Source organism: Aedes albopictus, chromosome 3 (assembly GCF_035046485.1).
Source record: "Aedes albopictus strain Foshan chromosome 3, AalbF5, whole genome shotgun sequence".
Taxonomy (NCBI): Eukaryota; Metazoa; Arthropoda; class Insecta; order Diptera; family Culicidae; genus Aedes; species Aedes albopictus.
Genome location: NC_085138.1, coordinates 327,379,751 through 327,406,701, shown reverse-complemented (window position 1 = coordinate 327,406,701; position 26,951 = coordinate 327,379,751). Strand labels below are relative to the sequence as shown.

General features: G+C 37.6%; 1 protein-coding gene across 3 annotated transcripts in view; it reads left to right on the top strand.

Moving 5' to 3' along the window:
* LOC109623345 (protein CBFA2T2) overlaps positions 1-26,951 on the top strand; it is a 408,298-nt gene that overhangs the window by 366,523 nt on the left and 14,824 nt on the right. For all 3 annotated transcript variants that reach the window (XR_003895409.2, XM_029865293.2, XM_029865291.2), the window contains exon 4: positions 7,773-7,919. Coding sequence is in view for 2 of the 3 variants with exons in the window: in XM_029865293.2 (XP_029721153.2) it covers positions 7,773-7,919 (147 nt within the window). In the remaining variant the exon portion in view is untranslated. The remainder of the gene's footprint in view (positions 1-7,772; positions 7,920-26,951) is intronic.

Below are 26,951 nucleotides of genomic sequence, written 5' to 3'. Positions count from 1 at the left end.
TCCTAAAAACAGCCGAGAAATTCAGAGAAATGGAAGGGAAAATCCGTAGAAAATTCCGAAAATCTTCCTGAGAAATTCCCAAAGGATAAATTTAAAACAAAATTATCTAAGAAAAAAAGAGTTGCCAAAGGAATTCCTCTGAGAATTGCCAAAGAAATTCCTGAAGAAATTGTGGAAGCTTTGCAAAGAAATTGGTAAAAACCCATCCCAAGATAAATTGCCGAAATATATTGCAAAGAGGTTGCGAAGGAATTTTCATAAAAAATGCCGCAAGGAATCCTCAAAGAATATGCAAAAAAAAATGGGAAGCGTGATCATTTAGCGCTGCTTGAGGAATTCGCTAAGAAATTTTCCTAAGATCGTACCAGAGAAATTCTTGAAGGATTTGTTGGCGAAAATATCAAAAGAATTTTAGAAGGAATTTGAGAAGGAAATTCCGAAAGGAATTGCCAAGCAAATTCTGAAGGAATGTCCAAGTCTAAGAAATTTTCCGAAGAAATTTCCAAAGGAATTACCGAAGAAGTTCCCAAAGTAATAATCGAAGGGATCTTGAAAAGATTTGCCTGAGGAATTTCCAGAGGGAATGCTGATGAAATTTCCAAAGAAATTTTCGAAACAAGTTTGAATATGTTCCGGAAGATTCTGCTGCAGAAGTTCCTTAAGAAATTTTGAAGAAAGGAATACCTAATATGGATAATCAAGGAAACTCTAAATAAAAATCTGACGAAAATTCCGAAAAAAAATAAATAATTGCCAAAGATATTTGCAAATTAGCAAGGCTGTTCCCAGATACTACTTAATAAATTGGCGAAGGAACTCCCGAAAAAAAATCGGAAGATTTGTCGATGAAATTTGAAAACAAATGTACATTAACTCCTAAAGAAATTGCCGAAAGAGTTTCCAAAGTTATTGCCGATAAAATTTCCGAATGTTGTGCCGAAAAGTGTTGAGTAACAAATTCTGAACATTTACCAAATATGTTGAAGAAGGTGTAAAGAAATTACCTAAGGAATTTATTAATTCCAAACAAACTACTGAGAGATTTCCAAAATGAAACTAAACTGACAAACAAACTGAAATCTAAATTCCTAACTTCCTATTTCTAAATTGAAAAGATGTTTTTCAATGAAATGTGTTCTAAATTTTATATATCTGTATCTGTGGTGGCACTGTCCCCGATGATATAAAAAAATGGACACCGAAACCTACATTTAGGTAGGATCAATTTAGGTAAAGTCTATTTAGGTCCCTCCTTTGAGGTAACGTTACCTAAATGGAATTTGATTGCGTTCAGAACAGTTGGAGTACTCAGTTGGAGTACAGATAAAGTTGGTTTACGGGGGAAAAGCAGAATTAAGATTTAAAGGATGAGGTTTACGGAGCGTTTAAGGTTTAAAAGTTTAAGAGTATCGGAGAACTCCCTGGCTATCTAATCTACATGCGTAATCAAAGATCTTTTGGAGCATTTTGAATGAAATTTATGCTTAAGCCTCATGTTACTATGTGTGGTCAAGTGATGAGTTCATTGTCAGTTTGAGGAGCTCCAAGAACTTCCTTGAGTATAGGTCATCGGATCTACTAACGTATTTGGTTGTCTCTTAGAGATTAAAAGTTAAATGAAATGAAATGAAACCGCTCTGACGATCACTGAGATGCCATTTACGCATTAAAATACCGTGAAACGCTTTGAAACACGTTGAACACATCAAAAACTCTTTTTTTTTTTTTTTTTTTTACCCCCACACCAAAAAGCTCGGTTGAGCCCCCTGGTAATGGTTGCATCTAGTATTTTTACAATGAAAAACAAAAATAAAACAAAGACAAATGGCAACAAGAGTAATTTAACAATTTGCGTGGTGTGGTGGAAATATCTGAATCCAGTGGAAATAAACTTTCCTTTTAAGGATTCATTAATACAGGTAAATTAAGACAAAGAAAAAACAAATGGTATGCTAATCTAAATATATCTAATTTGAGTGATTGAAAAAATAAAATAAAATATGTGCAAAAATAGAGAAGACAGTTTATTATGTGCTATAGCAAAAATTCACTTATTCTATCTTTGTAGTATTGCTTTAAATTGGTTTTGAATGTCGTACGATTTCTAACTTGTTTTAACTGTTCCGGAAGTCTGTTATACTTGAGAGGACCAAAATAAGACAGTTTTGTTTGCCCAAAACTTGTTGCAGCTCGGGATTGCATTAAGTTATTAGCTTGTCTTGTATTATAACCATGATTTACCGTAGGTAATACCAAATTGTAATGACGGTCTTGATTGTTTAACATGTCATACACGAATAGTGTTGATTGCATTTCACAGAGGCACCGAATAGGTAAAACGCTATGCATGGAGTCTGAATAGAGATGAAGCGTTGGAAATAATGGAGGAAGCTTAAATATAATTTTAAGACATCGATTCTGTAGAACCTGAAGTTTATTCAACTTTGACCGGCAAGCATGACCCCAAGCAATTACCAAGTATTGAAGAAGAGAATGTATACAGGCGTAGTAGAACTTTAAAAGAACTTGACGCGGCACAAACGAACGAACTCGGTATACCATGCCACACATAGAAGCAACCTTTTTTTCTAAGCTTTTAATATGATTCTCCCAAGATAGTGTTGAGTCCAAAAGTAAACCTAAATATTTCATCGAAGATACCTTTTCAATTGTATTTGAACCAACATTTGGGTTAATATGGTTGCCAAGATTTTTTCTAGGACTGTGGAATAACATATATTTAGTTTTGGAAAGATTTATTGAAAGTAAATTGTCGTTGCAAAACTTTATCAAGATATGCAAGTCTTGTTCTAAACCACGAATTACGGAATTTACATCAATGTGCGGATAAAAAATTGCGGTATCGTCGGCAAACAATCTCGGAATGCCAATAAATGGTAGGTTTCCAATATCATTAATATATGTTAAAAATAACAAGGGCCCTATGTTACTTCCCTGTGGGACACCGATGTTAATCATTTGTGGTGAGCTCTTTTCGCCATCAATAACTACATATTGTTGCCGATCAATCAGATAACTCCTAATAATATCATTTGCTACACCTCTTATACCATAATATTCTAACTTCTTTAACAGGATATTATGGTCCAACGTATCGAATGCCTTCTTCAAATCAATGAAAAGTCCTCCCACAATACATTTTTTGTCAATATTTTCAATCAAAAAATCAACGAGCTCAACTATGGCAGTTGAGGTGCTGCAGCCTTTCCGGAACCCGTACTGATATTTATATAAAACATCATACTTGTCGTAAAATTCTAGTATTCTTTTAACCAATAACTTTTCAAATACCTTATTAAATACAGAAAGTGTAGAAATCGGGCGATAATTACAAGGGTTGTTCGATTCGCCGGATTTAAAAATCGGTACTACCTTTGACATCTTCAAGCAATCCGGATAAATTCCTGAACATAAAATTTGATTAAACATATGCGAGAGAATACTGGAAAACTGTTGAATGTTATCTTTTAGAACGCTTGTCGGAAACCCATCAGGACCGTTGCTTTTCTTGGAATTAATTCCATTTATTATTAGATAAACTTCATTATAAGTTGCCGGCCGGAGAAAAACTGAATGGTTCAGCTGCCTCATATATCTGAAAGTATTAGATTCGCTGTTTTTCGGTATCGTTGCTGCAAGATTGGAACTAATAGTAGCAAAATAGTTGTTAAAAACTTCGCAAATTTCTCTGGTGTTAGTTGTTTTGACACCATTATTATCTAATTCAATGTGGCTTTTGCGTTTTGAGCGCCCCATAATTTCATTAATGTTTTTCCATAGCTTTGAAGTGTTGTTAGTATCAAGCAATTGTTTGTAGTAATTTGATTTGCAAGCTTTTTTTGAAACCTCAACTTTTTTTGTTATGTGTTTCAACATATCCTGAGAATACTGATCATTCGGGTTGAATTTGCATTTCTTCAAATATTTATTTTTCAGTTTTATAAGCTGCCATAGATCAAAGGTTAGCCAAGGACAATGCTTAGATTTTTCTTTGACGGTTTCAGTTTTTTTCATTGTACAACTGGACTGCAGTTCATTATAGGTATTTACAATATTCAACAAAGAGTTATTAATATCATTGGAGCATTCAAAATTTTCTAAGAAATCACTAAACAACGCTTTCAGTTGTCTTTTATTTATAAGATTTTTAGTTAGCACAATTCGTTCTTTTGCCGTGTGTAATTTGAAAGTAGTGATAACAATCAGATGGTCACTTAGGTTTGTGTAGATTGTGTCATTACGAACACAAGAAAGATCATTTATTTTGCTGATAACATGATCAAGAATATTGCTACTCACTGGACGCGTGATAAACGAATTTGAACATGCAAAATTATAAGACTCTAAAAGACTATTGTAGCGACGCACAACATTATTGTTGGTTAGATTTATAGGTATGTTCATGTCTCCAACTATGAAACAAGGCTTGTTGCGACAGGATGATAAAAGATTTTCTAAAATATCTTGAAATCTACAATAATCGAAGGAAGGGGGTCTATAAATACCAATCACATCATGTGATAATCCTCCAGATTTCAGTTCGACGTGTATTAAGTGAAATCCATCCAACTCTTCATTTTTTTTAATAGTGTATTGATTGGTATCTTTAATGTACATAGCTAGGCCTCCAGAAGAACTTTCACGACTTGAAAAAACAGCATTATATTTCGGAATTGAATACATAGAGCAGTTAGAGGATTTCAACCATGTTTCTCCTAAAACAATAACGTCAATTGACACAACACTCGTATCCAAGAATAAAGCAACATTATCAAATTTTTGTAATTCATTCATTCCCCTAATATTCCACTGAGCGATGTTTAAAGATTTCGTACTCGGAACACAATATTGTGTGTTGAAATCTTCAACACTATCATGCTGAAAATTTATCGTAGTAGCCATTGATAACATTGAATTTACAGAAAAAATAAACACAAGCTTAAACGGTTGATTAAATAGATGTCTTAGCAAATGTTGCAGTTCGCAGAGTATCTTTGATGTTCATCAAATCATGTCTAGATCTAATTGCAGACGGTTTTGCACTGTCGTCTTTCCTAATCCACACAGTTCCTCCCTTACCAGACCAGACATACTTAATATCCATTGACTTTTGGCATTCTCTCACTTGTCTAAGCAAATCTAACGACAAAGGAGTTAATTGATCTCTGAGTATCACAGTAGTTGGTTGCCCATTTCTAATAAAATGTGGATCAATAGTGGAGGATAGTAATTTTCCATAGTCTTTCTTCTTCTTGCAAACAAGACCTTTAGATTCAGAGTTCCTAAATGTAATCCTAATGGGAATCAGTGGATGTGTTTCTTTTCTAGTTTCATATATCCTTGTAACTGAGTGAATTAAATTGGTACTGTTTTTTACCCAGATATGATTCATTACTTTCGCAACAATGTTCTGAACATTTTCGCCTGATGAATAAGGAAGTCCTAGAAGAACGGCAGTGTCGTCATTATCCCGTTTATTTTTCCTATCTACATCAATTTCGAGTTTGTTAACCGATCCTTCTAACGCACTTAACGAACCCTTTAATTCATCAATTTGCTGCTTCAAAATCTTATTCTCAACTTTCATAGCGTTAAACTCATTCACAATCGACTCAAACCTATTAGAAAGAAACTCTTGTGAAGCCTCTATTGCATCTTTCAGTTGCTTCATCTCAGATCTGACACCGTGCATTTCAATGTTTACCGCAGATGATATAGAGCTTTTCACTTCTGCAATCAACGGAGCAACTATTGACGATTTAGTGTTCTGTATTTCTATTATGCGTTGGTAGATGTTAGAGCAATGCGGTGTACAAAAAAACATTTTTTTCTTTTATTCGCAATACAGCGCTTCCAAGAATGTTGCGACATTTATAGTGAGCTTCCGAGAAACAGTACATACAGGTTAAAATTTTATTTTGATCCTTCTCATGTTTGTTACATATTTCACAGCGCATTGGTTCTTTAGACATCGTACAACCAATTTCAAATCAACACTCAACAAAGATAGTAGACTTTTAAGGGAACCGTTATAGTTACGCGTGAGACTGGGAGTGCACGTGTGTGAAGCACGTTGTGCTTGCCACACAATGTACAAATTCATGCAATGGCAGGCAAAGAAAGCCCTTCAATTAATAACTGTGGAAGTGCTCTAAGAACACTATGTTGAAGAGAGGCAGACCAAGTTCCAATGCGAACGTCGAGCCATAATGAAGAAGAATAAGTGTGTGAAGCCGTAAAGAAGAATACCAACAACAGCAAATACACCCAACTCTTTTGGACGCGCACTCCCACTCTCACTTTGACGCGGCACTATGGCAGCGCAATAAAACATACGTGAAAGTCACCTGAGAGCCTCTGAAGCCCCCTAAAACCCCCGTGAAACTTCCTGAAACGCCTTGAAATGCTTTGAAGCGCTTTGAATCGCTTTGAAACGTCTCTGAAATCCCTATGAAATCTACGAGAAATTCACCTGCGAGCTTCTGAAGCCCCCTAAAACCCCTGTGAATCCTCCTGAAATGCCCTGAAGCGCCCTGAAACGCATTGAAATGCCTTGGAACGCTTCGAAACGCCTCTAAAACCCTATGAAATCTCTGTGAAATTCACCTGCGAGCCTCTAAAGCCCTCTTAAGGTCCCTAAACCTCCTGAAACGCCTCGCATTCAAACGCCTTGAAACGCCTTGAAACGCTTTGAAACGCTTTAACTAAAACCTAAGTGAAATTCACCGGAGAGCCTCTAAAGCCCCCTAAAACACCTGTGAAACCACCTGAAACTCATTGAAACGCCTTAAAACGCTTTGAAACGCATCTAAAACCCTCATAAAACCTCCGTGAAATTCACTTGCGAACCCTTGAAACTCGTTCAAATTCATCGGAAACCTTCTGAAATGCCATGAAACGCATTAAAACGCTCTGAAACGCCCATAAAACCTCCGTAAAATTCACCCGCGCCTCTGAAGCCCCTCTTGAACCACCTAAAACAGCGTAAAACGCATTGAAACGCCATGGAACGCCTTGAAACGCTTTGAAACGCCTCCAAACCACTATTAAACCTCCGTCAAATTCACCTGCGACCCTCTGAAGGCATCCTTAAAGCTCCTGAAAGGCTATGAAATGCCCTGAAACGCATTGAAACACTTTGAAACGCTTTGAAACTTTCCCGCTATGAAACCTCCGTGATATTTACCTGAGAGTTTCTTAAGCCCCACAAAACCTCTCTGAAACTTCCTGAAACGCCTTGAAACACTTCTGAAACACAAATGAAATCCATGTTAAATACATTTAAAAATCTCTGAAGCCCCCTAAAAGCCCTCTGAAACCTCTTGAAACGCCCTGAAACGCCTGAAAACGCCTCTGACAATACAGGGAACAAATATATTAAAATCAAATATCCAGGGAAGGAATCCCTGGAGAAACTCTTGAACGAGTTCTTCTAAAAAACCTCGGAAAAATCTCGCATCGAATTCAGGGAGAAAAACCAGGAGCAACCTTTGAAGTTGTTCTGGGAGAAAATTATGAAGCCTTTTTCCAAAGGAAAGCCTGGAGAAATCTTTAGACGAATCTTTGAATCCCTGGAGAAATTACCAATAAAAAACCTTAAGACTTTTCTCTTGGAATTTCATGGAATATTAACGGTATTATTTTCAATTCGCTTAGTGCACCAGTTGTACATAATAGACGCGGTTTAATTATTTACAGATTATACCCTAAAGCTAAAATTTTCTAATTCTCACTACTAATTTCTTTTCCAGAGCGGTGGTCTAACGGTAGAAGAGTTCCAAATCGCCGTCCAGGAGGCGACCAACTTCCCCCTCCGCTCCAACGTGGTCCCATTCCTCAAGTCACATGTTCCGGTGCTACAACGGGAAATCACCATCCTCTCCAGAGCCAGCAAGCAGGTGAGTCAATTTTGCGTGGTTGATTGGAGGCAAAGAAACACAATTGTTCTTTGAGGCGGTGGTGGTGGTGGTGGTGACGAACAACAAACAAACAATGAAGAAGCGTGGCACAATGGTTTAATTTCCCGTTTTCACGCTCTTAATTAATAGCTCGTAGGGTTGAGGAAATAGAGCAATGGTGTCTTCGGCAAAGTTGACGGGAATGACCAGCGCCATCTTTTGACAGTTAGAGTTTTCGGATCAATCCCCCTAAAAGTGAGATACAAAATTATTTTTTTTAAATTGTTGAGATAGAGGGTTGACGTCTTCGGCAAAGTTGTAGCATTTTTGATTCCAAACAACTTTCCTGAAGACGTCAATGTTGTAACTTCCACACTTATGGAGATAGAGGCCTGTGTTTGAAAGTTGACCCCAAAAACACGTTTTTTAAATAAAACACACATTTGTTGAATTTTTAGACCCATACAATGTTCTGCAAAGTTGTATATATCAAAAAAATACGCAACTTTGCCAAAGACACCAAAGCTATAAGGATTAAATGAGACGAGTTATAGATAAATTTATGATTTTTTTCATCCATTTTTAGGGATAAATATCTTTCTTAGGGGCAAAAAGGTGCAGCTGAGGTTACCGTTATCAGAAAGTACATCTAAAGAGCTTTCAAATACGGGTTAGTTTGTCCGTCCACGATCGTCTGCTGAGGAGATATGACCATAATAAAAAATGTCATTACTACGATTTAATTGCATTCTAGATTGCATTCAAATCTACTTTGACAGAAAAATTCATGGCTACTATGATCAAATAATATGAATCCTTCTCTACGCTTATTTGCGCAACAGTCCTGATTGTTTTAAATACCAAATTTATTCTAAAAAACTGCCTTTTTATAAGATTTCCTCTATTTAGTACAAATCCCATTCATTGAATAAAATATTAGGATATATCGGGGTTTCATACGCTCTCACAGAGCCAAACAACTCACGAGTTCTTCTGGAAAACTATTTAAAATTTTATATGAAGAAAGTCAACACAATGAACTTTAACTAAGATTAGACGAAAGTGGGTTTAACTTATATTTCATCATAGTAGCCATGAATTTTTCTGTCAAAGTAAATTTGATTGCAATTAAATCGTTTTAATTACATTTTTATTATAGTCATATCTCCTCAATAGACGATCGTGTACGGATAAACTAACCCGTATTTGAAAGCTCTTTAGATGTACTTTCTGATAACGATAACCTCAGCTGCACCTTTTTGCCCCTAAGAAAGATATTTATCCCTAAAAATGGATGAAAAAAATCATAAATTTATCTATAACTCGTCTCATTTAATCCTTATAGCTTTGGTGTCTTTGGCAAAGTTGCGTATTTAATTGATATATACAACTTTGCAGAACATTGTATGGGTCTAAAAATTCAACAAATGTGTGTTTTATTTAAAAAACGTGTTTTTGGGGTCAACTTTCAAACACAGGCCTCTATCTCCATAAGTGTGAAAGTTACAACATTGACGTCTTCAGGAAAGTTGTTTGGAATCAAAAATGCTACAACTTTGCCGAAGACGTCAACCCTCTATCTCAACAATTTAAAAAAATTAATTTTGTATCTCACTTTTAGGGGGATTGATCCGAAAACTCTAACTGTCAAAAGATGGCGCTGGTCATTCCCGTCAACTTTGCCGAAGACACCATTGCTCTATTTCCTCAACCCTACGAGCTATTAATTAAGAGCGTGAAAATGGGAAAATAAACCATTGTGCGTGGTAGCAGTCCCTCCCGGTTTGACCCAAATAAGACCACACCGGCGACCGTCATCGTCATCCGACCGCTTCAGTTCAGTTCAGTTTTCATCCTTGCAAGGAGCTCCTTCAATATTTAGTTGGTCGGTTCGGTACTTATCCTATTCATGCTCGCTCGCCTCGGTTGAATGAGACGGGTTTCGAGTCCGGTCCGGCGTTCTATAAGGAACCTGGGAACGGAAGCAAATGACACAAACAAGAATCGTCCTGCCGCTCTGACGTCGTCATCGTTGTTGGGTCGGGTCTAGAGGTATCTGCATCCCGATTTGGACGATATATGCGGTTATTTTCATATATCATTCGCGATCAAATGCAATCCATCACCTGTGGTATGAAAACTTATCAAACATTAAAAATTTGCTTCAGTTATCCAATAATTGTTTACAACAACACATTCGTTATTGTTGATAACAAATTTTGAATGAGAATGAGATTATGACATACATTCCAAAGATATAGAAGTACCAGAACCTTCAGAATTTCAAATTTTGAATCAACCTAAAATAAGTGGATATTATAACAGTTTTTATTTTAATAAAATGATTTTGTAGTTGAAAATAATTGATTTTTTATGTGCTACATTAAAAAACTAACAAAGTATTTATTTCACTTACCGTAACAAAAATAGCGCCTAATTCATAACCAGTGTTTTTATCCTCGTTGTCGGGTTACTTCTTCTGACGATGTTAGTTGTTGGTTCCACTTTGCCCGGCAGAGAGCGAGCAGAGTGTATTTTTGAGTACTTTTACGCACAAGAATACCGTGGGAATAAACCTGATGCTGCTCTGTTGTTGCTTGAGGAATTTTAAGTTGTTGGTTGAACATTTTTTCTGCGTTTTTTGTTCGGTTTCGAGGCTTCCCAGAGAAAGAGCTTTGCCGAGTATAAACAGTAGAACAAGCAAAAACAAATATCGCAGAGAAGGACAAAGCCGAAGGTGGTGTGCTATTATTTCTGTGAGGTATTGCTTCGTACGTTGTTGGCGGGGGCGATCGGAGGATTGTTGTCCTTTGTGGTTTTAATGAACGAAAGAAGGATTTTTTTTGAATTGAAATACATGTTTCACTAGATTACAGGGAATAAAGGATAGGCGTTACGTTCTAGTTTTCGGTAACATTAGCCACGTTCATGACTCTTCCAGCCATCTGGAGATGTGTCGAGTTTTTTGGTATGTTTGGGAACCTCACTTGCGACATGCCACATGGAAGTAAGTTTCAGTGAGAACGTAGATCCAGAAAGAAGAAGAGCATGGCTTGCGATATTGTAAACTTCATGATTTTTTTCTGGAAATCCTTCTTGAATTCCTTCAGCTGTTTCAGGTATTCCTCCAGAATTCCTTTTGGAATTTGGCCAGTAATATCTCCAGAGTATTCTTCTGCTATTTCTCTAACTAAGGTAAAAGCTCCCTTAGTGGAGGTAGTACCAATAGTGGTGGTAGTGCACTATTTCGAACAAAAAGCTTGCAAATGACATTTTTAATAGATGCATCATAACTAATTAATAACATTCATTCAGTTTTTGTGTTCAGGATTTGCCGAAAAACCTATTTTAAACAATTATTATCCTTAATTTTTTTGTCCCTTTGCACCTATAGTGGTGGTAGTGTTCCTATTATGGTGGGTCCCATGAGAATTCAATGGGATGCGCCACTATAGGAACCAATGTTAAATTTTACCTCCATAATAGGAAACAATTTACTACGGCAAAATCATATGTACATGAAAGCCACGGGTATAAGCTCTCTGTTAAGTGATAAAAAGTTTGTATTTGCACTGAATTTCATTGAAAAATTCGATTATTCGTCAACAATGATTTTAATCTTAATTTGAACCATCGTAATCATAATTTGAACTAATTTTAATCTTAATTTGAACTACTGGCGGCAGCAGCTCGAGCATCTCCCACAACAGCCAATTTCGTGCTGAACAATAGAAAAACACATACATCTGCTAATTCCCATAACTATTTTTCATTAGGCAGTGGAATTTCAACTAAGAATGTTCTAAAACCTTCAGGAACTTGGAAACTAAATTTGGAATTTTTCATCCCCCAGGAGTAAATAAAACAACCACTAGCGCAGTCTGTAGGCCAACACTGTAAGCTCGCCCCCGTTTACTAGTTCAAATTTAGATTACAAATGGTTCAACTTAAGATAACATTCTCCAAGTAAGAATTACTTAAATTTGATAATTTTATGACAAATAATGTGGAATATTATTCGATTTTACGATTCTACGATAAATAAACATTTATTTGACGTATTCACATATTGCGTATGATACAATGCATGAGCTGTACGAGTACACCGAAAATGTGCTTTCTCTGGGGGGAAATGGGTGAAATCACATTGATTTTTCAATTGCCTGTTTTCCATGACAAAAACGCTTTTTTCAATGCTTTTAAAGTCCATGTTATCAGATTAAATTACGGAAAGCTGTTTAACATCTTTTTCATGACAATATTTGCCTAAAAAGTACGTCGTTTTAATGAATTTCGAAATGGTTCAAATTAAGATTAGAATTTGACTAGTTCAAAGTTTGATTTCTTACCCTACGTATAGTTGGTGCAAGTGATTTATTCGCAAAAACTGAAATAAACAATGGTTTTTACATTTTTCCTAGCAAATCTAAGTGAAAAACTACCGTTTAACGTTTTCAGAATTTTTGTTTTGTGGTATTATCAATTTTATTCAATTATTATTCTACAAGGAGCTACTAATAGCACAACTGTTGGTGCATTTACCCTAATGCTTTAAAGCTCCTTTTGAGATTTTCCTGGATTTTTTATGGTATTCTTCCAGCAGCTCTTTTCTGAGATTTTTTTCAGAAACTTCTTCTAGGATCCTTCCAGATTTACCTTCTGGGATTCCTGCCTATGTTTCTTCTCAGATTCTTAAATTTGATCCTTCTGAGATCACTCAAGGATTTTTTTCAGGGATTTTTCCTAGAGATAATTCTGAAATCCTTCCTGAATTCCATATTTGTTTTCTTCCTCGTGCTTCTTCTGCAATTCTACCTGAAAGTTCTAATGAAGTTTCTCAGGGAGTCATTTTTTCAATTCCATCTCAGCATACCTCTGTAATTCCTGTTGGAATTCCTTCTGGGAAGTTCTTTTCAACAATTCCTTCTTGGATTCTTCAGAACATTTCTTCGGAGATTTATACATAAATTTATCGTGACATTATTCTACGAGCTCTTTAATAGATTTTTTTCTGGAAGATCATTTTGGGGTTTCTCCTAGAAATCTCTTTGTAATTCCTCAAATGGTTTCTAAAGTTCCTTCTGGAGGTTTTCTCAGGAATTTCTTGTGGAATTCCTTCAGATTTTACTTTTATATGATTTTCCAGAACGTTCTTCTGAGACTTTCCTAGAAGTTTTTTTTTTAGGATTTCATTTGAGCTTTCAACCAGTATTCTCTATGGAGTTCGTAGTAGAATACTTTTTATTTTCCCTGGAATTCTTTCAGATATTTTTTCTTGGAATTCAGTTTTCTTTTCATAAATCTGATATTTTTTCAGATATTGCTTATGGAACACCTCCAAGTTTTTCTTCTCTGCTTCCTCAAGATAGTTCTTTTGGGATTCGTGTGGACTATTTTGGGTTTTTCCTAGACAATTCTCTAGTATTCCTCTGCATGGTGTTATTGGTATGAATCTGGTAGTTGAAATTAATAGAAATACCGTAACAATGATTTTTTCAGAACGCCTTTTAAGGTTTCTTTCTGAAACTTCTTTAGAAATATCTCTTGGAATAGATCCTAGAATTTCTCATAGTATTCCTTCCGTATTTTTTTCATGCCATTTTTTGATATATTTTTTTATTTTCTTCCGGAGATTCTTTCCTGGATTCTTCCCTGAGCATCTTCCGAGATCCCTGAATTCCTACTGATTTCTGCTGAAGTTTTTAACGGGGATCCCCCAGAGTTTTTCCTAGGGGTTTTTTTTTGGTATTGTTCCCAGAGTTCACAAGTTTCAGCTGGAATATTTCCTAAAGGTTCTTGCAGGATTTTTAAAAGTTTCATTTGAGATTTCTCTCGGAGATTCTTTCGGTAATTCTCTCAGAAGATTCCTTTCAGCGTTAGTTCTGGGTATTTCAGAGTTTTTGTAAATTTATCCTGGACTTTTCTAAGTTATTTTTTGAGTGCCTTTGGGGATTTCTGCACTATTGCTGATGTTTCTCATGGACTTCTTGACGTGAAATCTTTCAAAGGTCTTTTGAAAAACTCGAGATGTAATTGGCATTACAGTAATGTTCCGATTTTATCACGCCCTCCGCCCATCAGTCCTTTATTTTTCATAAATTTACTGTTACATTTGAGAACAAGTGTTTCCCCTCTTCTTGAAGATGAATATTGAAGGCGTGTTTTGCAACGTTAAAAATATTGATAATGCGTATAGATTTTTGAAAAATATTCCAAAGAATTTTTGAAAAGGGGCGTGATAAAATCGGAACAATACTGTATTGGCCAACATTCGAACAATTCTTTCCTGGATTATTCCTTGAGCATCTTCCGAGATCCCTGAATTCCTACTGATTTCTGCTGAAGTTTTTCACGGGGATCCTACAGAGTTTATCCCAGGGTTTTTTTTTGGTAATGCTCTCAGAGTTCACAAGTTTCAGCTGGAATATTTCCTAAAGGTTCATGCAGGATTTTTAAAAGTTTCATCTGAGATTTCTCTCGGAGATTCTCCCGTTAATTCTCTCGGAAGATTCCTTTCAGCGTTAGTTCTGGGTATCTCAGAGTTTTTGTAAATTTATCCTGGACTTTTCTAAGTTATTTTTTGAGTGCCTTTTGGGATTTCTCCACTATTGCTGATGTTTCTCATGGACTTCTTGACGTGAAATCTTTCAAAGGTCTCTTGGAAAACTCGAGAGGTAATTTTGAAGAAATCCTGAGAAAATCTGGGGCATCCCGAAAAAAAAAAACTGTAAGTAATCCCGGCAGTAAATAAACATTAAAGTTTTTCAAGGAGGAACCCTCTAAATGAAATCCTGGGAGGAACTGCGGGCAAAATTTCGCGAGGATATCCAAGAAAAACATTGGAAAACTTTCAAGAAGAAATCCCTGGAAGAACTTCTGCAAGAACCTCGCGAGAATCTTAAAAGAAACTGTTGGACAACTATCCCGAAAAACCACTTGGAGAAATTTCTGAAGGAGCTTTGGATATGTTTTGGGATGATCCTCAGCAGGAATTAAAAGAATTCTGGGAAAAATCTAGATATAGATCCATACTCGATCTTTGTTTTATTTTCGAAGTTGTAAAGCAAAAACGATACTTGGAAGAATGCAGGTGGGAACTTGCGCATTTTACAATAATACAATTTTTTGAGAATATTTCTTTATTGTTTTTGAAAACTTTATGGATTTAATTAATATTTAAGATTATTTTTAACTATTTTATTATATTTATATTTAATTTTAAACATATATGTTCTAAATTCCTAAAACAACTCTTGAAATTTTATTAGTATTTTTATGAGTAGACATCCTGGTCTTGAGTTTTATCAGGTATTCCTATGTCCTGTGAAAATTGAATTAAAAGAATGTTTTTCAGATACCTAATTTGGGCTTGGGATTTCATAGCTTTTTGTCCAGGTTAAATTATCCTGCCGTATGTGTAATTAGATGGCAGGATATATTTCCCTGGACAAATAGTGTGTCGCAAAATTGTTTGTTCAACAAATTTTAAAGGGTCTCCAAGAACTACAACGAGTCAAGCTTAACTAGTAAAACTTTTGAAGCAGTATTAACAAATCTTATAGTTTACCCGTTACTCCAGGTATCAGGTATCAGAAGGCCGGCTCCAGAGGCACGTTATCCTCCATTTGGGACATTTGTGCCATCGCCATACATATGAGCCTATTTCATCATTTACCTGAGGGAGAATGGGACAAGGGATGGGAGTTGGGAAAGGAAAAGGTGATGAAATAGGAAGGGGTTCCCTAGAAGAGGGAATGAACGCATAAGCGCAACGAGAGCTCATAGCTCATACCACAACGGGGTTAATCAGTGCCCTGAAAAGGACACTGTAAAACGCATAAGCGTAAAAAGAGCCTATAGCTCATTGGAGGTAGCTTGCGACGTCATGCGACTTTCAATATGACATAGAAAGGCACGCCATCAAAAGCATCCTCAATATTCAAGAAATCACCCAAGCAAAAACTACGTTTGAGCGAGTGCTTTCTTGAAAACGTATACAACTTTATGTAAAAGAGTCACTGTGGACATCCCAAATTGGGAGACATGTGAGTTCACATGAACAGGCATGTTAGCAAGACGAACATCACAGATGTGATAATCGACAGAGCGTTTCGAGCGTTTCAGAAAGAACGACGTAGCCAGATAAATCTGGAACTTATTCCTTCTTTATACAACGCACGCACCCTTTCGGGATAAAACTACAGAGTAATTTCATACCATGAAAATACCCAATAGAAAACTACAAGAGTTCAAAACATGTTTGAAAAACTCAAATCCCTCTGGAGAAAAATAGGATGAAGCCCCATTTGTTCCAGGAGATTTGAAGTAAGCAGAGCTTTTTAGTGCTCACTAAATCGATTCTATAGCTACAATCCTCGGGGTAGAAGCTAAAGATTCGTAGCTATACAAAAGACTGGTTTATCCGAAGATATTTAGAACTTGAACAGGTCCGAGTTCCATTCAGGAATACCTCTTGCGGTCCACACAGACTGCAGAGGACAAGCTTCTTTCAAAGCAGTAGCTATGGTATACCACAATGAAGGGCGTTGTAATAACAAAACCATAATGAAACTCTCTTGGAGTAGCAATGGAAGCGAGTTATCCATAAAATGTGATCGCAACCAATTATTACAGGTTTCCTAGCTTGTTGAGCAGGGACGCCTGAATACGCAAAGTTTGCGAAGGAACACTCCAAAGTGCGAAAAGGTCAAATGGAGAGTCCTCATCTGGCGCATGCCAATCAGTCAACTCATGACAAATTCTGCTCATGCAGAGTTGGGTTAGGTGCAATTCTATGTTAAGTTAACCATGAACTGTACTACCTAAGTATTCCATCAAACTGAAGCATCTCAAATCAATGTCTGAGCTACTTCAGATGCCAAATATCAGCGAAAAGATGCTGAAAACAAGAGCTTGCTTGAAGGCATCCATAAGGAAAGGTTGAAACATACATACATTCATCTATAATGAAAAAAGCAAAGCTGGGTTCACAAGGTAACCTAAACAGAAGTTACCCTACGAAAATTAACTTTTTTATGTAGATCCACTTGGGCTACATACGCTTTTTACGCTGAAAATTGATCTGAGGTTTCCTTGCCGTAGCCACTACCCAAACTAGACAGGATTACACTCTTCACAATCACAGCACAAAAAGGAAACATCAACGACGAACCAAATCGTGGTCAATTGAAAAACGCCAATGGCGAAAACGCATTACGCGAACCCATATAGGCAGTAATGTAAGCTAATTAACAACATTTGAATAACCCCGCCCTTATTTAGCCTCAAATTTGAGACTTAAGAAGGGCAACTGATTATCTCGGAGAAACGCAAGGTCCCCCGTTACTCCGATAACCCATTCTGAATCTCTCCTTGAAACTCCCCTGAACTCGCCATAATACCCTCTGAGACTCCTCAGCGTCCTCAGCTGAAACCTCCTGAAACTTTCTTCAGACCGCCTGAAACGTTTTTTTTTTAAATCCTCTGAGTCCCTCCCAAAACCTTGATAAAACCATCATATACCCCCCAGGAAACATCAAGTTATCTGAAAATCTCCTAAAACTCCAAAAACTCTCCTGCAATGCTTGAACTTTGGAGATCACTACTAAGTTTTCGACATTGGCATCAACACTCTGTTAGAGCAGTGGTGTCATCGAGGTTACTCCAAGTTACTCACTGAGTAATCAGCTATTGAAAAAAAAAAAAACTTAAAAAATCTATCAAAAGACTCATGCCTAAACATTTCCAGAGATTTCTAGAGTTCCTTACAGGATTTAATTTAGATATTTCTTAAGCTATTTCTCAGAAATTTCTCAAAAGGTTATTTGAAGTGTTGTAGAAATTGTTTGAGAAATTCATCCATGGTTTTTTTTAATCATTTAATGATTCCCTGAGAGAGAGGAGACAGCTGGCTTCGATTGCGTGCTACTTAATGTCAAGGAGGACCTGTCACAAACTGTCACCGCAAACCGAGCTGAAAATCGCACATTGATGGTGTGGAGTGGCCAAATATCCGGAAGATCATGTTTAAATTTCACTCCTTTTGTCGTAATTAAAAAAGATAAAATTATGATTGCCAGTATTCCTCAACCAGCGCTTCGAATGCATTTACAGGGGATGGCCAAAATGTTTGAGATAGGCAACTTTTTTTTCTCTCACAAAAAAGTTCAACAAGCTATAACTTTGCATAGAGCGCATCAAAAAATCTCAAATTTTGACTGTTTGTCGACCTATTATGTGTGCATCATTGGTTCAAATTTGGGCTCGATTGATTAATATTTCGCAAAGTTAGAACCGTTCGGGTAAAACACTATTTTTCAGACAACTCTTTTTTGAGGTGTCATATCTCGGAAACCTGTGAACCGAATTGAATGAAATTTTGAACGTACACTAACAATATGTAAATGCTTCACAAACTATTAAAACATAGGTAATTTTTAAACGTTGAAAAAAGTTATCATAGATTGACACTTTTTGGATTTTTCTCGAAAAAATGTATTTTTTTTTTTACATCAATGTCAATAAATTTTAGTGTTGATATCCAAAGATTTTCCACTTCTGTTCTCAAGTTATCTCCAATCAGATATATTAGAGCTTCAATTCGGTTCACTGGTTTCCGAGATATGACAGTTCAAAAGTTAGTTGTCTAAATAAAGGTGTTTTACCCGAACGGTTTTAACTTCGCGAAAAATTTATCAATCGAGCCCAAATTTGTACCAAAGATGCACATATAATAGGTTGACAAACAGTCAAAATTTGAGATTTTTTGATGCACTCTATGAAAAGTTACAGCATGTTGATTTTTTTTGTGGGAGAAAAAAAGTTGCCTATCCCAAACATTTTGGCCATCCCCTGTATTTTTCATGCTCTGTCGCAGTGAACTCAATATGCAAATCATTTTTGACCAATAATATTTTTTCCAAACCATTGTGCAGCATACAAAATTGTAAAAATAAATTAGAAGAAGAAATGTAAACATCGTGGTTGTCAGTGAGCTGTCTCCTCTCTCTCAGATGATTCCTACAGAAAATCTTTGAGAGATTCCTGCAGAAGAGCTGCAAACAATCCATGGATATTTTCACACATGGTTTCCTGCAAAAAAATCCTTCAGATTTTTTTTTTCAAAGAATAAAAGAAAACGCTAGGAAGCCACAGAAAATATCTATTATCCCTCAAACACTCAAAGTTTCCATTAGAATTTCTTTAAAGTTTTCAAAAGATTATCCCAGTAATTTATTAAAGAACTTCTTATAAGACCTTCCTAGAATTCCGTCCGGAATTGTTCCATAGATTGCTTCAGACAATCTTTAAAAACAATCTTTCAGGACAAGTTTCAAGAAGTCTTATACGGATGTCTTCCGTAGTTCCGAAAATTTGTGTTGGACATCTGCCATGGGTTTCTGAAGAGATTTTTCAAGAATTTTATTCAGAATGACCTCCAGAAGGCACTAGAACATTTCGATAAAAAACTTCCATGGGCTTCCTCAGAAATTCCTCCATAAATTCTTTCAAAGTTTCGTACGAGAATTCTTTCAGGAAATCATTTTCGGATATCTACGGAAATGCTTTGAGCGATTTCTTCAGAAAGTCTTAAATTCAGAATTCCTCCAGAAATTTCTTAACGGATTTTTGTAGAAAATTTTCCACAAACTCTTTCCAGAGGAGTTCATCCGTTTTTTTTTTTCGAAAATTCTTCCAGAGCTTCCTTAAGATATTTTCCTGTACTTAATTTCAGAAATTCTTCTTGAGATACTTTCAGAAATTTGTTCAAGGATTCCATCAATGGATTTTTTCAAAAGTTTTCTTCAGAAATCCCCCTGAGAATTTCTGCAGAAATTTATCCAGGAACATTTTATGTAGATTTTTATGAGTTCCTCCCGAAACTCGCCATCGATTACTTCAGAAATTCTTCCAGGGATTCGTTTACAAAATCCTTTGAACATTTCTGCGGGGATTCTTTCATAAATTTATACAGGGATTACATCAGAAATTCTTTCATAAATTTTGTTTTTTTTTGTCCAAAATTCTTAATCAAGACCACCAATAATTGCTTTAAGAATTCCGTTGATGATTTCCGCCATTCAGGAATTTCTACAGGGAATTCCTCCTGAGATTTTTTCAACATATTCTCTCGATATTTCTCCATGTATTTCACGACAAATTTGTCGGGCATTTTCTTTATATCCTCTAAGAGTTTCTCCGCGGGTTATTTGAGAAGTTTATCCAGAAATGTCTCAAAAAAAATCTACATGTATTCCTTTAGGAATTCCTCAAGCGTTTTTTTTTTCAAGTACTACAAAATTCCTTCAAAAATATATCCTCAAACATTAAGAAATGCTTCCAGCGATTCCTTCAAATAAAAAGTTCAGAATTCCTTCAGAAATTTCTTCTCAGGTTTCTTATGAAAATACGCCATATACTCCTTTAGGAAATTTATCTAAAGGATATCTTCAGAAATTTTCTTATAAATTATTTAATAAACTTTTCTGGGAATTCCGCCCAAAGTTTTTCCGATGAATTCCTGCAGGTAGTTTTTCCCAGGATTTTTGGATTTTCCTCTAGAGATTCACTCAAAAGTACTTCTATGTGAAAACTATTACTATTACTATTACACTAGTTTACAAAATAAAATGAAAGTCGTGAACTTCTGTCAACGACCAAAATTTTTGAAGCACAATTTAGCACTGATTTCGAAACCGTGCTTCAAAAATTTTTAAGTAGAGCAGTTTTTGAGTTTTAGCTCAATATCGAGTTTTACAACTTTTAAAAATATGGAATTTACTAAAATTCAAATATCTTGCGTTTTGTTCAACCAATTTCAAATCTTTTTCCATAAATTAAAAGCTGAATACAATACCATTTGATCATCAGAATGCAGGTTTTGCGTCAGATTGATGAAATTCAAGATATTGGCGAATTTTAGGGACGATCTCCTTAAAATTTAGCCAAATTTCCAAAAATATATGAAGAAATGTATTTTTTTCAATAAGAAAAAAACAATCTAAAAATTCTTTCTCAACGTTTATTTGACATATCATATGTAGGCAAGCTACAGTAAAAAATTCAGTTCAATCGGAGCATTGATTACGAAGAATAAGATGTGTGAAGTGAGCGACGATGCTTAAAAATAGAACAAAAATCGATTTCAAATCATCAACCTTGTATGGAAAGTCGAAAAAATTTCCGCTCTACTGTAATTTTTTTCCTTCGCGTTTTCGAACTCAGGGCATGATTCTACACCAAAAATGATCATCAGCTTACCGAGTTCAAAAATGCTGTAAACTAGTGTTATTTGAGGAGTTTATCCAGAAATGTTTACTATAAATTTCCACATAAAATTTTTCTTCAGAATTCTTAAGAAAATATAGCACACTCTTTTGGTAAATTTATTAAAAGGATTTCTTCAGAAATTATCTTAAAGATTACTTATGAGCTTTTCTAGGAATTCTGCCCAAAGTATTTCCGAGGGATTCCTTCAGGTTAACTCGTTTTTTTCAGGTTTTTTTTAAGATATTCCTCTAGAGATTCATACAAAAGTACTTTTTGTGATTTCTACAAAACAATTACGGGAAATTTCATCAAAAATTGCTACAGGGATTCTTTCAGAAGCTCCCGCTAGAATTTCTTCCAATATTCTGTCAGGGATATTTTTCAAAAATCAACGATCAACGATCAAATCTGACTATACATGTCAATGGTTGCTCCTCCGTGATTGATCTGAGCTGGTTCCAATTGCACTGAGATCCAAATGAATAAGGGCTGGGACACACCACTTATTCTCAAAGCTCATACATTTTGGATGAATAACGGCGCCGGCCACGTCCTTATAGTCAGTTGGGAAGAGAAAGGAATGTTAGAGTGTGCTGGTTTTTGCTACTGAAGACCGAGATCACCTCTGCATCCCCACAACCAGCACGGACTGGGGTATTTGTTAGACGGAAAGGATGGGAGATCTGGGAGTCACCGTTGGGTCGGTGATGCGATCCATGGATAGGGGGTTATTTATAGTGTTCATGATAGATTGTGTGGTGAATAAGGTGAATAAGGTCAAGCGGCACAGCACGCTTTGGTTGCATAACTTGTAGGCGTTTTTTATATACACTGTGCTATGAGTGGAAGTTGGAAGGGAGGAACACGACTGTTTTTCAATTCGTTTCTGGTTCTAGCGATGGCTATGAACATATGAATATACATGAGTTGTATATGTAGAGAAGAGAGAACGAGAGAAAGTGGATAAAGAGATACAAAGTAGGATGAAAGGGACGGGCCAGGGATTGAAACCATGACCTTCTGCATACGAATCAGAAGCGGTAGCCACTAGACCACCAAGCCCGTCAGTCAGGGGTATTTTTCAAAAATATCTTCAAAAACTTTCAGAGTTTATGGGATTTCTTTAGGAATTTCACTGCGGAATTTCTCCAACAGTTCTTTCGTGGAGTATTACAGTAATTTATAAAGAATTTATCAAATCCTACAGGGATTCTTTCAGGATCTCTTCTGTAGGTTCATTCAAGTATTCCATGAGAAATTCCCTTTGAGATTGCTGCAGACTTTCCTACACGATTTTTGTTTGGAGATTGCTTCTATGGCTCCGTCAGATGCAGATGAGTGGTGCGAACCTAAAGTGCTGAACCGCAACTGAAGTAAACTGAAACTGATAGTCGTCGAACCACTGGACGAGTCCATCGACTACACCAGCGGGTGGAATAATATAATCAACGACCTCAAGCAAGGTCTGGTGAAAGTTCGCAAGCCGATGGCTCTGGTCAAGAAGGAGCATGATCTTCTGGCGCATGGGACCATGCAGCTCGCCAGAGTCGTAAGGGAGAGGGCAAACTGTCCTACGGGTCGAGTTGCAAGGCCAAAGTCTGTCGGAGAGGCGTGGCCTGCTAGGGGCAAGAAGCGCCCGGTAGGGGACGGTGAGCCGTCGAGGACGTCGGCGACGGCCAGCGCTAGTAACCAGGCACTTAAGCCAGTTACAAAGTGCCCAAGCGGTCAATCTCCAGAAGATCAGGATGCAGCCGGACCAAGAACTCTTGGATCACATTAGGAGCAAAGAAGGCGTAGGGAAAATCGACTCTCGTCGCTGGGTGAGGAATGCAGCTGGCGCTTCAGGAAGATATGATGCTGAAGATGGAAGCGATGAAAAATACACCTCCTACAAGGCACTAGCTCAAAAGGTCTTGAGCGATAAGGTGTGTAAGTGAAAGTCCTGACATCGGAGGTGACTGTCCTGGACGAGATTAACGATGCCGAGCTTGAAGTGATTCCTCGTGCGAAAAGTCCCGGTAGACACACAGATCGCCACGGTTGTGCTCTCAGTAAGGGAGGATACTAAGATGGCTGCAGTTGGAAAGATCGGAAGTTGGTCGGTCAGTGTGTCTGCTCATCATTTAGTACTTCAAGTGCTTTGCGCCAGGTCATAAACCTGGGCGCTTTAAAGCCCGTATAGGACCAAACTCTGTACCTGATATAAACGGCGAACAACGTAAAAACAGGTGGGCCTAAATACCCAAGCATATGTGGACAAATCAGCCGGCAATGGCACCCATATCGCATTCCCCTCGACAACGAGAACTGAGTGGCGGATAAGTTTAGCTAGCAGCGATCTGTATAACTATGTAGGGTAGGTAATCATGAATTGAACCAAATTGCGGCTTTCTGAAGCAGCGGCACTTTTGATCGATTTTTTCATCCACATGGAAATAATTTACTACGGTAAGGTCTCACGTATATGAAAGCCACGGGTATTAGCTTTCCGTAAAGTGGCAAAAAGTTAACATTTGCGCCAAATTTCATTGAGAAATTCAATTATTTGTCAATAGTGATTCTAATCTTAATTTGAACCATCGTAATCATAATTTGAACCAATTTTAATCTAGATTTGAACTAGTAGCGGCAGCAGCTCGAGCGATTCCCGCAACAGCCAATTTCATGCTAAACAACTAAAAATCACATGGATCTGCTAATTCTCATAACTCTTTTTCATTAGGCAGTGGAATTTCAGCTCAGAATGTTCGGAATCCTTCAGGAATTCGAAAACTAAATTTGGAATTTTCCATCGTCCAAGAGTAAACAAAGCAACCACTAGCGCAGTCTGCAGGCCAACACTGGAAGCTCGCCCCCATTCACTAGTTCAAATCTAGATTTCAAATGGTTCAATTCAAGATAAGATTCTCCAAGTAAGAATTACTTAAATTTGATATTTTTATGACAAATAATGCGGAATATTATACGGTTGGTCGATTCTACGATAAATAAGCTTTCATTTGACGTTTTCACTTATTGCGTGTGATACAATGCATGAGCTGTACGAGTGCACCGAAAATGTGCTTTCTCTGGGGGGAAATGGGTGGAATCTCAGTGATTTTTCAATTGCCTGTTTTTCATGACAAAAACGCATTTTTCAATGCTTTTAAAGTCCATGTTATCAGGTTATATTACGGAAAGTTGTTTACCATCTTTTTCGGGACAATATTTGCCTAAAAAATACATCGTTTTAATGAATTTCGAAATGGTTCAAATTAAGATTACAATTTGAATAGTTCAAAGTTTGATTTCTTACCCTACTGGTCGGTTTCCACTTCAGAAGATAATTTTCATGCCAAACAAGCAATAGCGAAGGTTAACGAGCGGGATAAATACTATGCCTCCCAGGTGACCGATGAACCAGTTTTCGTCCTCTCTAGATTCGCTTTTAAGCGCACCAATGTGATTGAGCCCCATGGTCATCTAGGAGAGACTTCAACGCCTGGGCGGTCGAATGGGGTAGCCGTCTAACCAATACAAGAGGCTGAGTTCTACTTGGATCTATGGCCAGGAATATGGGGATTTACGAACGTGTAGGCGACAAAAATACCTACAGTAAGAATGGTGCACTATCCATCATCGATGTGACCTTTTGGAGTCCGGGTCTGATCTGTAACTGGAACTGAAGGATCAACGATGACGATTGAGTATAGGGTTGAATACGGAGGAAGACGGGTGTAGCTGGGAGTCGTCGATAGCCATGGTGCTTAGAGAGGCAGCGATCGACATGCCGGCATTTGTGCAGCGAAAGGTTCGTATATTTTGCTCTCGTATTCAATTATCATGAAAATGATTTACAATAGTTTCTCCGAAGCAGAGGTCCTCTAAATAGTTTTCTCCTTTCGTTCTATCGACGCAAAAACAAAGTGGCAGTAGTTGTTGTACAAACTGCGCAACAGCCATAATTTCACAGTCTTTACGGCGAAGGAAAGGCTATAGCGTAGTTTCGCTCCGAAGCCGTGTCTTCCGTCATCACCATTCAGGAAGCAGTTCCGAACCGTCCATAAAACCTGCACGTGTTAGCTGCCCCCGTTCAGCGTAGCAACTAGCAGCACACGTGCGACAGAGGAAAGCTTAAACGATGATGGAAATTCGGCGAAACCCCTTTCTTGCGACTACTGTTCACAAATGCTTTCAGCAGCAAGACCAAATCAGTTCGGAACCGTCGTCGTCGTCGTCCTAGTAGAGAAGAACTAAATGTACAGATGTGTTCTACGGACCTTTTCTGCACCCGCACCGTAGCAGCCATGATGGCGCTCCGTTTCCCACATATTTCAAATGCTCAAAAACTTCAAACTGCGAGCAACTGAAGCGAGCGGGTTCGGGGAAGACCCGGTGGAGCCCGTAGTTTGGACCTGCTTTGACGAACCGGATGCTGATGGCGTTGAAATACGAATGATGAACTGTTTCGTTCTTGTTTTCTGCAGCAGCCGGTGGCGAGATGTTGCACACGCGGTGAACGACAAGAAAACGGATCCAAACATCGCCGTTTCACTGTTTGGTGCGGTGCGGGCTATACTTCGGATCTGGAAGTTTTGTTCACCAGCCACACACCGTTTTGGACTGCCACGCCGCAGGTTGGCCAAATGCACAAGAAATAAAAAGCAATTGGGTATGGTGATTTTTCTTTACCCCGGCTTAGTCCAGTCCACTACCTACTGCCGGATGGGAATCGTTTTCCCCAATCGTCTGCGTCGTCGTCGACGTCGTCTCAGTGATCGTCGAGTGCGATTTTTGGAACGAGAGACACGGTGTTCCCTAGAACGATGCTTAAGAGAATAAATCGAATCGTAACAACTGACAGATCCTTCATCTCGTCTTAGTGCCTATGTGCACTTCCCTATTGATTTACTGAGAGCTAATTAATACCTTCGCAGCAAGTTCTGTCAAAGTTCAAAATTTGTGAGATAATTTTATGTAGCGGGAATAGCCCAGACTCATTCTGGTCAAAAGCATTTATTCTTGGGGTACTTTGCTGGACACTTTCTTACATGCGTACAGTATTAAGCCGTGTATCAAAAATTCAAGCCAATTGTATTAAATCAAATTCACTTGAAATGAGCGAAATTGTACGAAATTCACTGAGTTATTGCTGACTGCACCCCAAATTGGACTGACACAATAGTGTGAACATAGCTTCAAAGTGTGATTGCAGCGCAGGACCACGTCGGATCGTGTCGAGGTCCTCGGTGCAATTATTCCTTGTAAATAGAGATAAAAGAGCACCAAAGACATCGAGACGATCCGAAGCAAATGTGCACTTTTATCACACTTTTTAGGCGTATCAGAAAAAGTGTGATAGTCCAATTTGGGATGAAGTCTGCAATATAGAGGAAAATGTTCAAAATATGACCCCCTGCCTAGTGGTCTCACAGTCACACTATACCTGCATCTACCTGAAGCTCAACTTACGAGCATGGGGATGAGCTTTAGCTAACGGTGAAGTATGCGTATTGGATCACTTGTGGGTCCTGTTTTGAGGCCACTGAATTTCATACCGATTCTTAACATGAACTTTTTTGGATATCCACAATTTTGGGACCACCGTGCTTGTCGCAAGTCTGCTGCTCACTTGGAATGGGACTGCATGTGCTGTTTTTAAGTGCCGTTTTCTGTTCCAACCAACCAACCGACCAACCAACGACCGTGAGCAACCAACCAGCGGACCAAGCTTTTGTTTCAACATTTGTGCATAGGGGCCATTTTTGTGACTCCCCCTTCTCT